Genomic DNA, 15,857 nt, shown 5'->3' on the forward strand with positions numbered 1-15,857 from the left:
CGCACTATCTGCCAAACACAAATCTCCATCCATAGTCTCAAAGTTTGGCATTTTCTCGGCTGGTTTAAGAACTTTTAGATTGATAAGCTTCGGTTGGTCAGAGCTTCGTGCTGATAACGTGTTGTGTATTACTAAATAGAAGTGAGAAACAAAAGATATAAATATAATATATCTTCTTTGATGTGAGATGACGTGAGAAGAAAAGAGAAACTGATCTTTCTGATCATTGTTTCAATCGTAAAACTCCACTCACAACAAAGAGCTAATACACCTATTTATAGTAAGGTGAAAATATTAAAATAACAAAAGGCGGTCATTTCAGTCGGTCAAAGAAAGATCCGGAGAATCATTATTTTATTACATATTTATCTTCAACAGAAAACAAGTACTAAGGTTGTAAACAAACAATATTGTATCGTATGTACAGTTAGTATCCGTCATACTTTTCCATGTTTGATTGTTTATTTCGTGTTATTATGAGCTGTGTTTGATCTAGATAGGAGTCTGTTACCGGCAAAATAAAAAGTCTTCTCATCTTATCGAAAATAAAAAAAAGATTCAATTGAGTTGGGACATTCAACATTAAATGAGTCCAGTCTTTCCATCTCTTATCGTCATCTCGGTGACGATGATCTTCTGTCATCCATGTGATCTGACCAATGTGATAATTATTTAGCTTTTAACTTAAAACTATAATAATATGTATCTTTTTAAATTAATATTCTCTATTGTATATAAATGTAAATAAAACTAATAATTTATTAGTAAATATTTAAAATATGAAAAATCTGCACTAAATTTTCTTATTTATATGTCTTGGTATAAAATTTTAAGAAAATAAATTTTTTAATAACCACGTGTTAGTGATCCAGTGGTGAAACTCAATTTAGAAAGTCATGGATTCGAGTACCGTTGGGAGGTGATTATCTTGAGAGACCTTCAGACCTAATATGGAAAAACATGCTAACGTGTGGCCTTTGATGGAATTTACATGGGGTGATCACTAGCTCTCTTGGATGCCTCAGCGGATTCCCCAACTAAGCTCCGGTGGACGGTCATTGGCGCTAGTCGAATCCTCTCGAACTTCCGGATATCAGGATCATCAAAAAAAACAATTAATAAAATATTAATTTAATCTTGTATTTACAGTTTAAATACTAAAATTTAATATAATTGGCTGCGTTCATATTTAAAAAAGACATATTGGAATACATATTGGAATACCCACTAATAATGATCTAAATCCCTTAAACTAAAGCTTCAACTAGTTTTTATTTCTGTTAGCTCGACTAAATTTTTGTTCGGAGGATTAAGCTATGGTGTAAATACTACGATGACAGTATCAATAGTTTATAATTCAATTAACTTCAATGAAAATTGAAACTAATATATGTGAGCATACTTAAAAACATTCAAAACTTAAATTTAAGTACAATCTAAATTCAATAATAAATATGTAAAATAAGGCTACTGTTTTGCCCTTTTTTTTTTTGTAAAATCCCACAAAGTATTGGGTTGTATCTATATTATTAAAACAGTAGTTTTCTGTTAGTTAATTAAAGTTCCATAGTTTTGGTTTTATTGTCTAAAATATTGTCATGTAGAAACGTGCTGATAGGCGGCAAAGTCAAAACACTTCATCATCATTGGACAATCAATAATTCGATATGATGCTATATAAGCAGAAGACATCATCATCTTATTAAGTACATTTTGAACTGAAGAAGAGACAGAGACTTCTCTTGATCTCAGTCTCTCTTTTGTTCTCCTTTTTCCTTTCTTTTGGCCCTTCCTGTCTTCCACCTTGTCTCTTTTGATGGCATTCGCCGAAGTCATGGAGCTCACCACCGGGACAGAAAAGCACCACCAGGAGGTAGAAATGGAAGAAGAGGAGGACCAAGTTGTCGGGTTGGAGAGAAAAACGTCGTCGTTGGCTCATGAAAAGAGACCCGATAGTGCAGATAGTAGTACTATCACCACTACCAACACAAGCTCATCTTCTAGCTTTTCTGGTGATGGAGAGCGTGTCACGATAGAGAGTCTGGAGATCTATGAGTCAGCGGAGAAAGAAATCGGATTTCACGGTGAGCACGACGACGTGAACAATGGCAACGTCTACTTGGACGTACACCAAGGTTGGTAGTAACTAAAGCCTTCTAATTATATTTCATGTTTTGAGCTGTCCTCTTTGGTTCCGTTCCCTTATTTTGCATGCGGACATGATTCAAACCTAGTAGGCTATAATTAGATAGTTACTTGTTTAGGAAAAAATTAATGATACGTTACAGCTGGTGCATGGTGATGAGAAGTCATTTGTTATGATTTGTTGCTTGTGAATGAAGGAATATGGAAATGTCATCACTGTGATTGGACCTACAGAGAGGAATCTTTGTTATGTTTTGAGACCAAAGGTCAGTCCTGTGTTATAGGGCTTCTTTGACCAACAACTTTTTTTTTTTTAGAGATTAGATCTTTCCTCTCATGTTGATATTGGTTGAGTTGTGGTGATTAGTTGACAATGTGTTGCTTGGTTGAAGATGACATCATGTATAACTAAGATTCTGGTTAACTCTTCTTATGTTAGGTTCTGAGTCATCTGATGCGGAATCTGATGATCATGAGTCCCACACTGTTGACCACTTGAATGGGAAGAAAAAAGTGACAGAGTTTGAAAAGGGTTCATCTTCTGAGGAGAACAAAGGATCACGTGAGATCGATGAAGTACAAGACGATGATATCCCTGAAGAGGTGGAGGTGATAGAGGAGGAGGAGGTGGACATCGAACATGTTAAAGATTACAAGGCGAAGGAACTGGTGGAGAACCAAAAGACACCTGATCTACTATGTCCAAAATGCAAGAATTGCATCACCAAAGTGGTTGTCCTCAAGAAAAGGGTCCTCCTCAGGAAAAAGGTTGCCCTTAAGAAAAATAAGCAGAACAACCCTAATGTGCCGGAGAGGCCTGCAGCGACAAGGCCTACCGGGACTGATGATAATCTTCGTTCGGAAGACAATATGAAATCTGCTGTTAGTAGTGAAAACCCTATACCTGGGTCCTTTTTCTACAAGTGCTTGTCCTGCTTCAGCATATTCAATATCGAACCCATAGGTACATAAGATTCTAACTATTTCTTTGTCACTTGAAAAGTGAAATATTTAGATCCGATCCCTTTTTGTATATAAAGCATTCTTTTGTTTTACTGGAAAAAAAATGCAGTGGTGGGTTCAAACCCGGTTCCTCCCAGTGAAGTTAACGTGGGGATTAACACTCGGCTAAAGCCTCAACAGGAGCCTACAGGCTGTTCCAACTGGATCGTTTCAATGATTGGAATTAAGAAAAACGAACAACTAGAAGATAAAGGTATTGCAATAATGCAATTTTTCTCTTTTTTTTATTCACTATGATGCTGAAGGGATTTGTTTCATATTAAGATTAGGATTAAATTTATTTATTTTGTATTGTCAGGTGAAGCAATGCCTAGTGTCCCGGAAGATAATCGGCCACGTGATAACCATACCCCTTTGGTAGTAGATACGGCAGCCCCACCTCCTGTTCAGGATGATGCAGTAACTTTGATTCAAGGTAGGGTTATTCTCTTAAATATAAAGTAAAACCATCTATTATATTATAGTGTTTATTAAAAGATAGTCAATGATGTGAACTCGCCAGACAAAGTACGTCTCTCCCCGATTCAACCACAACATGACGTGAACGTACCAAAGGCAATGAGTAGTGGACCCAGTGATTCAAGAGTAGATATTCGTCAACTCCCAGTGACTTCTCTGCTAGGAGAGACTCCAGCTGATCCGTTACTTCCACAAGTTGTTGAAAGACGTAAACCGGAGATCTTGAAAAGCGTCGTATATGGTGGTTTAACAGAAGCAATCACAAGCCTCGGTGTTATCTCATCCGCCGCTGGTTCTGGTGCTTCAACATGTAAGTGCCCCCTAAGCCTTATAGCCCTCCACTTCCACTGTGAAACACAACACACCTTAATACTCGTATATATGTACCCTTGTGGTTGCAGTGAACATTTTGGTATTAGGGCTTGCAAACTTATTTGGAGGGCTTATACTCATTATTCATAACGTAAGCAATCACTTAATCTTTCCCAATCCTTATGCATGAACCCACAATCTCAAGAAACTTCTTTTGTAGCTCCAAGAACTCAGAGAGGAGGAACCCATCATAGAAACAACTGATGATAACGGTGAAGAAGAAACTCGGTACAAGCGACTTCTAGGACGAAGAGAAAACTTCATGCTTCACGCAACACTCGCAATCTTATCCTTCATAATCACCGGACTACTCCCTCCTGTCGTCTACTACTTCTCATTCAGAGAAACACACAACAAAGACTACAAAGTGGCATCAGTTTTCAGCGCATCTCTGATATGTATCTCCTTCCTCGCTCTAGCCAAAGCTCACGTGAGGAGCCCGAGAGGCAGCTATCTGAAGAGCGTTCTGTACTACGCGGCGAATGCTGTGTCGGTGTCAGGGATTACCTACGTGGTTGGTAACGTTGTGAATCAGTTGCTTGAGAAGTACGGATGGTCTGATGGGTTGAAACTCCGGCTGGGGAGATGATGCTTTCGCTTATGGGGAGAAAGGCTGGTGGCTTTGGATACTCATCATCATACTGATCACAGAAGCTTTGTCTCGTGGTGCTACTTTTTTTCTTTCACTCTGCTTTATGAGAATTCTCGTTAAACTTGTGTGTGTTTTCCTTATGCCAAATCTTTCTTGTGAGTGCGTGAAGTTGTTTCCAAGTGTAGGAAACGCAAAATAATAAATGGTGACTGTATTCGAATTTGTTTTTGTATCTTTCAAGATTTTTATGATATCATTATATTTGATTTGAATGAAAAAAATTATTCTGCAAGGTATTGTTTGGTCCCCACATTTTTATTTTTCTCAAGAAACTGTTATATTAAGAAATTAAATAAGTCCACTAACGAAAATTAATTATGATTAACAATCCTAGTTATCATAATAAAACTGATCTTAGTAAATATTGTTGACTATCTATATAAAAATATAAGAATTCATAAGTCCAAAATTTTGAAGAAGTGATGTCTAATAGTTTTGATGTTCTTGACATTAGACCGTTTTTATAATACAAGGGAGTGGTTTTCAAAAAGAAGTAAAAAACAATGAAAATAAATATATATTTTTTGAACTTTAACAATATAAGTATTGATAAATTCTCATATTCACGATCTTAAATTTCTCTCTAAATGGAGATAAGTAATTAGAAATATCTCTCTACAAGTTTACCCTTGGTTCTTAGAAGACACCGTGGTGCAAATGGATTAGGGTTAATATTAATTAGGGGTCTAACTTATTAGGATCTGGGTTCTGATACCATGTTAGATTCAAGTTTATTAAGGGATATGTATCCCACATTGGAAAATCAATGGGACATTAAGTAATATATAAAGGGTTAGGGCCAATCCACTAATTGCCAATTGGTTTTGAGTTGGAAGCCCATAATAAACCCGAATCTAACATGGTATCAGAACCCAGATCCTAATAAGTTAAACCCCTAATTAATATTAACCCTATCCGACCGGGTATATAGGTCGTAATTGACTCGCTCGACCGAGTATAACTGTCTTAAAAAAAAAAAAAGTTTCCGAGATTTCTGGCTGATAAGAGCCATCATCTCGAGGAGGGGTATTAAGGGATATGTATCCCACATTGGAAAATCAATGGGACATTAAGTAATATATAAAGGGTTAGGGCCAATCCACTAATTGCCAATTGATTTTGAGTTGGAAGCCCATAATAAACCCGAATCTAACAAGAACCCTTTGATTCAAGGTACAAAAGTATGACTGCGTCACACTCAGAAAGTGGAACCCATGCATGTTCATGTCTTTGTAGTTGAATTGTTTGAGAAGTCAATTTAATGAAAACAAAACGTGATAGCCAATCTTTTTTTCTCTTAGTTAGCTTTTGCATCGCTCCTTTGACTTGCAAAAAAATCCACCATTATTTTCATGATAATGGAAGTTACAAACTCACATGATTCACCAAACAAAGGACGTCGTCTCACCCCGATGCGATCATCTCTCCCCGTATCAACACAGCAAAAGATGGCCAATGATGACAGGAAAAAACCACCAAAGAAAAAAGGACGTCTCACCCCGATGCGATCACCTATCCCCGTATCAAACCCAGTGACTCTAGCGGAACCGTTACTGATCACACCAGTTGTTGAAGGACGTAAAGTGGAGATATTGAAAAGCATCGTATATGGAGGTCTAGCAGAAGCAATCACAAGCCTCGGTGTTATCTCATCTGCTGCTGGTTCTGGTGCTTCAACATGTAAGTAGACCCTCACCCTTAGCATACCACTTTCATTGTGATTGTGAAACACAAGGCACAAAGTTTTTTTTTTTTTTTTAAGGCACAAAGTTCGTTGGTAGAAAATCCTAACACTCCGTTTTGGCTGCAGTGAACATTTTGGTATTAGGGCTTGCGAACTTATTTGGCGGGCTTGTTCTCATTATTCATAATGTAAGCAATCACTTAATGTTTCCTAATCTTTACTGGTCTGACATTTTTAAAATTTTCATAATTTCATAAGCTCGAATAAAAGTTAATTTGTATGTTTCATATAATTTTTTTCCTAAGTACGACTAAAATTGTTGCATAAAATCATGCATGATGCTCCAGACCGAGTCTGGATCTTAAGCGATCAGTTCCTTTGCCTATGTTCCTGACGAGTATGAGTTATGCTTAAACCCACAATCTCAATAAACTAACAGAGAAATATTTTTGGTAGCTCCACGAAATAAGAAAGGAGGAACCCATTAGAGAAACAACAGCTGAAAGCCAGACCAATGGTCAAAAAGAAACTCGGTACAAGCGACTCTTGGGACGAAGAGAAAACTTCATGCTTCACGCAACAATCGCAATCTTATCCTTCATAATCACCGGACTACTCCCACCTGTCGTCTACTACTTCTCATTCAGCAAAACACACAACAAAGACTACAAAGTGGCATCAGTTTTTGGCGCATCTCTTATATGTATCGCCTTGCTCGCTCTAGCCAAAGCCCACGTGAGGAACCCGAGAAGCAGTTATCTGAAGAGCGTTATGTACTACGCGATAACTGCTGTGTCTGTGTCGGGGATTACGTACGTGGTTGGTAACGTTGTGAATCAGTTGATTGAGAAGTACGGATGGTCTGATGGGTCTGAAACTCCGGCGGGAGAGATGATGCTTTCACTTATGGGGAGAAAGGCTGGTGGCTTTGGATACTCATCATCGTACTGAACACAGAATCCAAGGTCGGGTTACTTTTCTCTTTTACTCTGCTTTGTGAGCTCTTGATAAACCTTTGTGTGTGTGTGTGTGTGTTTTACCTTATGCCAAATCTTTGTTGTGTGTACGTAGTCGTTTCCAAGTGTAGGAAGCACAAAATAATAAATGGTGGCTGTATTCGAATTTATTTTTTGTATCTTACCAGATTTATGTGATATCAATACACTAGGATAAGACCCGCGCCTTGCGCGGGATTAAGTTATTCTTTTTATTATATTTTGGAGAATGAAACAATAGTTTGGCTTCATTTGGATTAGGGGTGTTCAATCCGAATATCGGGTTGGTTTCGGTTCGGTTCGGTTTTTTTCGATATTTCGGTTAGTAAAATATAATTACTATTCTAAAACCATATTTACTTTGACTTTAGTCTTTCACATACTTTTGAAAGATTTCAACTGGACGACTAAATTGATCAACCAATCTTGTTGCTTTAGATCATTAGTATTTATATATATATATATATATTATTTAGTTTGAATATTTATTAAATAAAAATTCATATGCGTTATATTTTATGATCATTTGTAACTTATTATAACAAAAAAAAAATCTATTGATCAAAAATTTTTCAGAGTGAGAATATTCAAATTTCTAATAATATATAAACGTTTTGAAAAATTCAAAATATAACATATAAGAAAAAATATAAATTTTTTATTATATATTTAATGTGATTTTTTAATATCTTTCAATAATATAAAATTAAAAAAAAAAACTAAGATACCAAAATTGTTATCAAATATTTATTATTCATAATAATTAATTTTCATATATACGTTAATCATATTAGGTAATTTCGTAGTTTCTAATTAAGGAAAGTGCAAAAAAAAATTTGATAGATTATTTATCAATTCGATAGTTAGTTTAATAAAAAATATAATGTAAGTTAAGATAGTTCAACCTATTTTTCTAAGAATAGTATATTTTATATAGTCATTTATTAAATGAGAATTTATAATCATACAGTTCTATGATCATTCATATCATTTTATAACTGAATATTTAAATCATCGATAACAAAATTTTCAATGTGAAATCTTTAATAAGTTTATAATTTATAAATGTTTTTGAAAATTCATTGAAAGTTTTAATATTAAAATATTTATGTAATCTTATGGTATATAGTATAATCTATATATATATATATATGTGTTTTATTTTTAAATGATATTTTTTACTCATATGGTTTTAAAATCATGTGTATCTTCTTATAATATTAAATAAAAGTTCATATTAATACAATTTTATGATCATTTGTAACTTATTATGACAAAAAAATAATCTATTGATCACAAAATTTTCAAAGTGGGGATCTTCAAATTTCTAATAATTTATAGACGTTTTGAAAAATTCAAAATATAATATATAAGAAAAAATATAAATGTTTTTATTATATATTTAATGTGATTTTTAAATATATTTTAATAATATAAAATTAAAAAAAGAACTAAGATACAAAAATTGTTATCAAATATTTATTATTCATAATAATTAATTTTCACATATACGTTAATCATATTAGGTAATTTCGTAGCTTTTATTTAAGGAAAGTGCAAAACATTTTTTGGTACGTTATTTATCAATTCGATAGTTAGTTTTATAAAAAGTGTAATATAAGTTAAGATGAACCAACCTATTTTTCTAAGAATAGTATATTTTGTATAGTTATTTATTAAATAAGAATTTATAATCATACGGTTCTATGATCATTCATATCGTTTTATAACAAAATATTTAAATCATCGATAACAAAATTTTCAATCTGAAATCTTTAATAATTTTATAATTTATAAATGTTCTTGAAAATTCATTGAAAGTTTTAATATTAAAATATTTATGTAATCTTATGGTATATAGTGTTTAATCTATATATATATTTATTTATTATTAAATGATATTTTTTACTCATATGGTTTTAAAATCATGTGTATCTTCTTATAATAAAAATGTTAAACCATTGATCATTAATTTTTAACATAATAATTTTAATAGTTTTAGTCATTTATTGTCGTTTTTAAAAATTCAAAATATAACATATACGAAAAAATCTAAATTTTATTTTTATAGCTAATTTGATTGTTTAATTTATTTTAATAATATAAAATTAAACAAAAAATGATGGAGGAGATATAAATTGTTATCAAATCTTTATTATTAAAAGCATTAATTGTCATATATATATTAGTCATTTATGGTAATTCCGTAGGTTTTATTTAAGGAAAGAAAATAACATATCATATCATTATATCATATAGTTTGACCAACTTATGTATCTAACAACATATAAAAATCGAATGTGGACCTACTTATTTTTCAATTGAATGTAATTGACTACCTAATTGAGTGCCACCTATGCATTGGGGCCTCTTTTAATTAATACAAAATTGAGGTTACATCTTTTCAAATGTTTCTCAATTAATATATAGGGGATTTGATTTGTAATTTGTATGAAGAAATAGAAAAAGATGAAAAAGTAGGTTCTACCGAGAATTGAACTCGGGTTACTGGATTCAGAGTCCAATGTCCTAACCGCTAGACCATAGAACCACCTGTTATGTCTATCGATATAAATGTTTATAACTATATATCACCAGGCTTGCCATAAAAGTACGCTACACTCACCGACGGCGTTTAAAAGAACATTACCGGACATCAGTTACGTCCGCATTGGGGTTGAAGAGACAACCGTCGGATTCAAAGGGAGCCTCAGCATCTGGACGGCTCATATTTGATCTCTCTTCTTCTTCTTCTCTCTCTCAAAGAAGAAAAGCACCAGACGTTGACGAGAGAGAGAGAGAAGGGAGAGACAGAGTCACCAGTTCGGTTTCCTGGAAAATTTTCAGTTAATTCTGTCAATCAATTTCTCTTAACTTTGTCTCTCCTTTCTCGACATTTCCAGATTTCTATAATCGAATCCATTCTCACAGATTCCCAAAAGTGGCAAAAGAAGCAATGTACTGTTAATCGGTTTCGAAAGAAAGAAATTTTCTTTTCCGAGAAGAAGAAGAGAAAATGATTAGTTTTTGAATTTTGGGACTTTTTTGTTTTTTCGATTTTTGGAAATTGATTTTTGGTAAATGGAGACGGAGAGTATGGAGTTTGAATCGTCGATGAACGAAGGAACTCACCACTTCTCTTCCACCAAGACTCACGCCGTCGTTACCAATATAGTCGGTCCGGCGGCAACTAGCGTCTACGAGCTTCTAGAGTGCCCTGACTGTACCTTTTCCATGTATCCACCTATCCATCAGGTAATGTCGAACTTTCATTTACGATGTTCTTGTTCGGACAATGCTTTTGCTTGAATAATCTTTTTTTTTTTTTAAAGTCTCTCTTTTTTCTTGTTGTAGTGTCAAAATGGACACACGTTATGCTCGACCTGTAAAGTGAGAGAGTGCACAACCGTTGTGCCACGTGTAGACAAGAGCTCGGAGATATTCGATGTTTAGACCAACCGCAACGGCGGTCTGTCACGGGTCCGTAGCCCAAATCCTTAGCTTTTTTACAATTAAAAAATTGTGAATTGGGCTAAGCTTTAGACGGTTCAGTCCGTAAATAAGACTTCGAAGGATCAAGTCCGTACTGCACGTGGCGTCTGATGGTTGGCCCGGCAAGGTTTTGTGTTGGGTTATGTCGAAACAAAAAAAAATTTAATTATGTTTATATTTAATCATGTTTTTATTTAGGAATTTTTCTATCTTTATGTAAAATTATTGTTTTTATCTTTAATTGTTGTATTTTTATGTTTAATTATTGTTTTTATGTTTATTTATTGTATTTTATGTTAAGTTATCCTATTTAATCATCCAATATATAAAAATTATATTTCACTAAACAAAAAAAAGATACATTTTTTTATTCCTAAAGATTCCAATTTCGTGATCACCATTGTACACACATTTTTCACAAGAGTCCTTAACTATTCAATAAAAAATAATAATAATAATACTAATCTAATCCTAAGGACTCCACAATGGGTATCACATTTATTTACAAAGAGCTATATACAGTTAGAAACAAAGACCTATACACAAACATAGAGCCAACACATTAAAAGAAAATGATTCATTAATAAAAACCCATTTAAGGAAACCGGAACTACATAGACCAAACACCTAACAAGAACATAGAACATACACCAAACAAGAACATAGAGCATACAGAAAATATCATACATAAAGAGACATCTTCTTCTTAATTTTTTTTCAGAATAACTCGGCTAGGAGCTTATTCTTCACAACTACTTCCGCCTCACTCAATAGTTCAGTACGGGTAAGGAGAGTGTCTAGTATTGCTAGCCTCGACAGTTTCTCCTTCCTCACCAAATCGTCTTTCTTCATTTCCCAAACAGTCGCAATCTCAGCCACGGACTTTTTTTTACCCGTATTTCTTTTAGCCTTAGCAGCCTTGACACCTTCGGGCCTGCTCTCAACATCAACGAAGCCTTCGTTGGTAGAAGTTTAGGAATTTATCTCCACATTCTTCCTCTTCGAAACGCCACCAGTCGTGGGTGTGTTGAGGCTGAGCCACTTCTGTTCAAACCTCAACACACACCAAGCATGTTCAAGTGTGAACTTGTGCTCTTGATCAGAGAAGAAAATGTCATGTGCCTTCTTCAGAACGTCAGTGTCAGTCTCACCACTTCTCATTTGTCGCTCTGCTGCCGAGTATGCGGCACAGAACTTGTTAACATCTTCATTGATTCTGTGCCACCCCTTCTTGCAACAACCGTGCTCTCTCACACCATCCTCTCTTCCATGAGGACTTGATGCATAATAAGCAGCAACCCGTTTCCAGAAGGCCCCCGACCTCTGCTCATTTGCAACAATAGCATCCTTCGAAGTGTTAAGCCACGCACTGATCAGCACCTCGTCATCTGCTAGATTCCATTTGCGTCTTACAACACGGGCAGCTGGTGTCTGTACGGGTGTCTCTACTGGTGCGTCTTGAGATTGTTGTGAACTGAAAGCCGGAAAAGGCTGTGATTCTCCAAAGTTAACACTAGAATGAAAACTTTCATAAGGAAAGTTTTCATGAAAAATGCTACCTTATTGACTGTGAAGCAGTCCTACGTAGCTAGAGGACTGGCTAGGAAGATATAACAGTAAGAAAATATAAGAGATTTCTTGGAGAAAGACTAATGAGATGATAGAAGAGAGAAAAGATAAGAGATTTAAATAGGAGGAAGTGAAGAATACAAAGTACATCACCACCTTAATGGCCAACTCCGAACAAGAAATGTCTAATCCCAACTTAATACACAACTAAAAAGCTATCAACTTTCTTTTAAAACATCAGTGGCTTAAATATATATCTAACATTTAATATATACCACAAAATGTCTAACAGAAGACAGAGAAACAATCAGTTGAATGCATTACTATTGCAAGATTTAAAAAAACATTGATCTATAAACTATGAAAAATGCAAAGTCTCATGAAGAAAGCTAATCAAGACAAATGATATGAGATATTTAAATCTATACGAATCAAACTCTAAACTATTAGTCTATACGAATCAAATATATACAAATGACATGAGCTTATTTTCACAGGTTGGAATTTGCACACATATCAAACTCTAAACCACTTAAACAATTGATCTCGAACCATAGAAATCTATACGAAACAATCATACAGTTGTTCATAGAAATCTATACTAAACAATCAAACATAGAAATTTGAACAATCATACAATCAAAACAAAACAATCACACAAGCTACAACGAAACAATCATACAATCGAACCATATAAAGCTTTGGAAATCTATACGAACTATCATAAATTGCCGAACCCTAGCAACTATTCAATTGTTCTCAAACCAATGAATCTATATCTTTTTTCCATCGAATCTATCAAACACTCGGATAAATACCATTTTATTCGTCGAATTTCGAGAAAACCCTAAAAAAAATATCGAAATCAGATCGGGCTTGAAAAACAAACCTTGTTAAGATTGGGACGATTCTCAATGGTTTTGGGGAGGATTGGTTCTCGTCGTATTGGAACGGACGAACCGATGTGGATTGGGCTTTGGAGGAGGATCAGGGGATCAAACGACGCCGGAAGCTGCGACCTCGCCAACGGAGATAAAGAGATCTCCAACTCCAGTGAAAGAGAGAAGACGCAGGGTTGCCTTTCGATTTGAAGAGATGGATTTAGAGATCAAGGCTTCGCCATCGCCATCGCCATCGCCATCGAGCTTTGGAATTTATTTTAATTTCGATTTCAGATTTCTCGAGGAGAAGAACACCCGAACAACACAGATGGAATCGCCCACTCCCGTGCTGCCATGTCTCCTATGAGACGAGCCCGAACAGCCCTTACTTAAGGCCCGTCCCACTCTCTTTTAATTTCTTTTTCATTTATTATTAACCCATTTAAACTTACGGGACTGGTCTAAGGGCCCCCGATACCGATGCTCTTAGCTCTCGAGAAAGTAGCCGAGTCCCTTGAGCTGCCTTGCAAGTATTACGACCTCGGATGCCCTTGCAAGTAAAATTCTGAAGATTTTTTATACAAACAAATCTCAAGCTTTTTAAAATCAACTAGTTGATGTACCGCACCTTGTGCGGATAAATATATCTGTACATCTAACAATTTTTAATTCTATTTTTTATAAGATAATAATAATTGAATTAGATACAAATTTTAAATTTTAATTCAGATATATTAGTATACTTATATATAAATTTTATAATAATCTGTATTTGATCAATATTTTCAGTAAAAAATCAGAGAAATTGGCTATAATATTAGTCATTAAAATTATAAATGAGAGAAAAGTAATGATGATATTATCGGTATATATTATTAATATCTATTTATTAATTAAATATCGTAAATATCATGTTTATTATATATTAAAATATTTTTTAGAAAATATTAGTATATATATCGGTAAAATAGGTTCATGTTTATCATGATTTTAAATATCATGATAAATATATAGATATCAAATATTAAAAAATTAATAATAATATTAATTAAACTAATGATTTATCCTAAAATCATTAAAAATATGACAAGTAAACAAATTAACTAAATGATGATAGGAGTTTCAAGGCTCCTAATCAAATGTTGTAGTATAAAGGATGTCAAACCAGTTCTAAGTGATTCTAAAGCCAAGGGAATGCAAGACCATGCTTAATCTAAGTGCTACCAGTTTTTGAGATGTTTTTAAACTAGATTACTACCTAAAATGCAATAAAGGACAAAACTTTCTTTCTTATAAGAAGGGAGAACTCATGGGCTATGGGAATCGATCTTGGGTGATCAAGATTCAACCTAAAGGTGTCAACTTTGAACCAATCTATATTTACCTTAGACCTAGACACAATCCTAAGCAAACTCTATCCCTAGATGAATGCTCATTTACCTAGATAACTCAAGCATCAAATCCCTTTGGTTGAATGTTATCTAGGTAATCATTAATCTCAAGTCTACTAGCCATCTTAACACCTTTAACAACAAATCCCTTTGGTAAAGGATGTTAAAAGCTTAGGAGAGTTGGTTCAGGCATTTCATCAAACACCTTCCGGGTATGAAATGCCTAGAGCTCAACTTTAGAGAGGCCAACTCTAAAGTTGCATTAAAAGCCCCCTACTAGCAAGGAATAAGATTGATCTACACCTAAACACCTTAGATCTAGCTTAATCACCCTTAATCTCCCTAACCCATGAATCCAAAGATGACTACTCACTACTTTCCATGATGAGCCCAAGAATCAAAGATGATTTGGTGCTAATCATGATTAGTGATCAAGATAATCAAGCAATCACAAGAGAAAAATGATCAAGATAAGATCTTTCACCTAAGAGTTCTTTTGTGATTAGATAGAAAACAAGATAAGATCCTACAATTAGGTTTAGAGAGTATTTATGTGACTTCTAAGACCTAATGGGCTTAATTAATCACTTCAAAAGCCCAAATAAAACATAAGTTTTCGACATAAGATAAAACGCGGCGCGGGTGCACTAGGTCGCTCCCATAGGTCGCTCCGCAACACATGCTTCACCTCTCCAAAACGCGCGCGGGTTGATGACGTCGCTCCAGAGGTCGCTCTACATCCGGCGCGGGTGCGTGACGTCGCTCCCATAGGTCGCTCCGCATCATGAAAGTCGTCGACAAGAAGTTGGGCTTGGAGCGGGTGTATCACCTCGGTGCAAGACGTCGCGCCAACCTTCGATTCTTCTGGAGCGGGTGTCGCACGTCGCTCCCGTACCCCGCTCTGGTGCTTTGCTCGCCTAAACAGCATTTCCCACTCCCTTTTTGATCCCAAATGCTTCCAAGTACCTCTAAGATCTCCAATGGAAACTCCAAAACCTGATAAAGACTTATGCAATGCAAAAAGAGACTAAAATGCATGATTCCTAATCTAGATGATCAAAACATGCAAGAAATAGAAGGTTAAAACAATGTAATTATGCAAGATATCAACTCCCCCAAACTTGTATCTTACTTGTCCTCAAGTGACTTGTAAGAACTCATAGGGAGAGAGGTTTGAAAGTGGGAACTCATAGC

At 34.8% G+C, this 15,857-nt stretch overlaps 2 protein-coding genes and 1 non-coding gene across 3 annotated transcripts; 2 read left to right on the top strand and 1 right to left on the bottom strand.

Moving 5' to 3' along the window:
• The first annotated feature begins 1,691 nt into the window (after nucleotides 1-1,691).
• On the top strand, nucleotides 1,692-4,832 carry LOC106444693 (membrane protein of ER body-like protein). The gene is made up of 7 exons (XM_022717741.2): nucleotides 1,692-2,135; nucleotides 2,585-3,109; nucleotides 3,218-3,361; nucleotides 3,467-3,583; nucleotides 3,671-3,937; nucleotides 4,029-4,090; nucleotides 4,160-4,832. Exons 1-7 carry the CDS (start codon nucleotides 1,817-1,819, stop codon nucleotides 4,586-4,588), a joined length of 1,863 nt encoding a protein of 620 aa, XP_022573462.1. The 5' UTR covers nucleotides 1,692-1,816; the 3' UTR covers nucleotides 4,589-4,832.
• A 942-nt stretch (nucleotides 4,833-5,774) lies between these two features.
• Nucleotides 5,775-7,564, top strand: LOC106444692 (membrane protein of ER body-like protein). Its single transcript, XM_013886140.3, has 3 exons — nucleotides 5,775-6,331; nucleotides 6,462-6,523; nucleotides 6,792-7,564. The coding sequence occupies exons 1-3, from the start codon at nucleotides 6,004-6,006 to the stop codon at nucleotides 7,284-7,286; spliced, it is 885 nt and encodes a 294-aa protein (XP_013741594.2). The 5' UTR covers nucleotides 5,775-6,003; the 3' UTR covers nucleotides 7,287-7,564.
• Nucleotides 7,565-9,809: 2,245 nt separating this feature from the next.
• Nucleotides 9,810-9,881, bottom strand: TRNAQ-CUG. Its single transcript has one exon. It is a non-coding gene; the product is annotated as a tRNA-Gln (tRNA).
• Between the last annotated feature and the right edge of the window lie 5,976 nt (nucleotides 9,882-15,857).

This window comes from Brassica napus, chromosome A3 (assembly GCF_020379485.1).
Source record: "Brassica napus cultivar Da-Ae chromosome A3, Da-Ae, whole genome shotgun sequence".
In the NCBI taxonomy this organism is placed as follows: Eukaryota; Viridiplantae; Streptophyta; class Magnoliopsida; order Brassicales; family Brassicaceae; genus Brassica; species Brassica napus.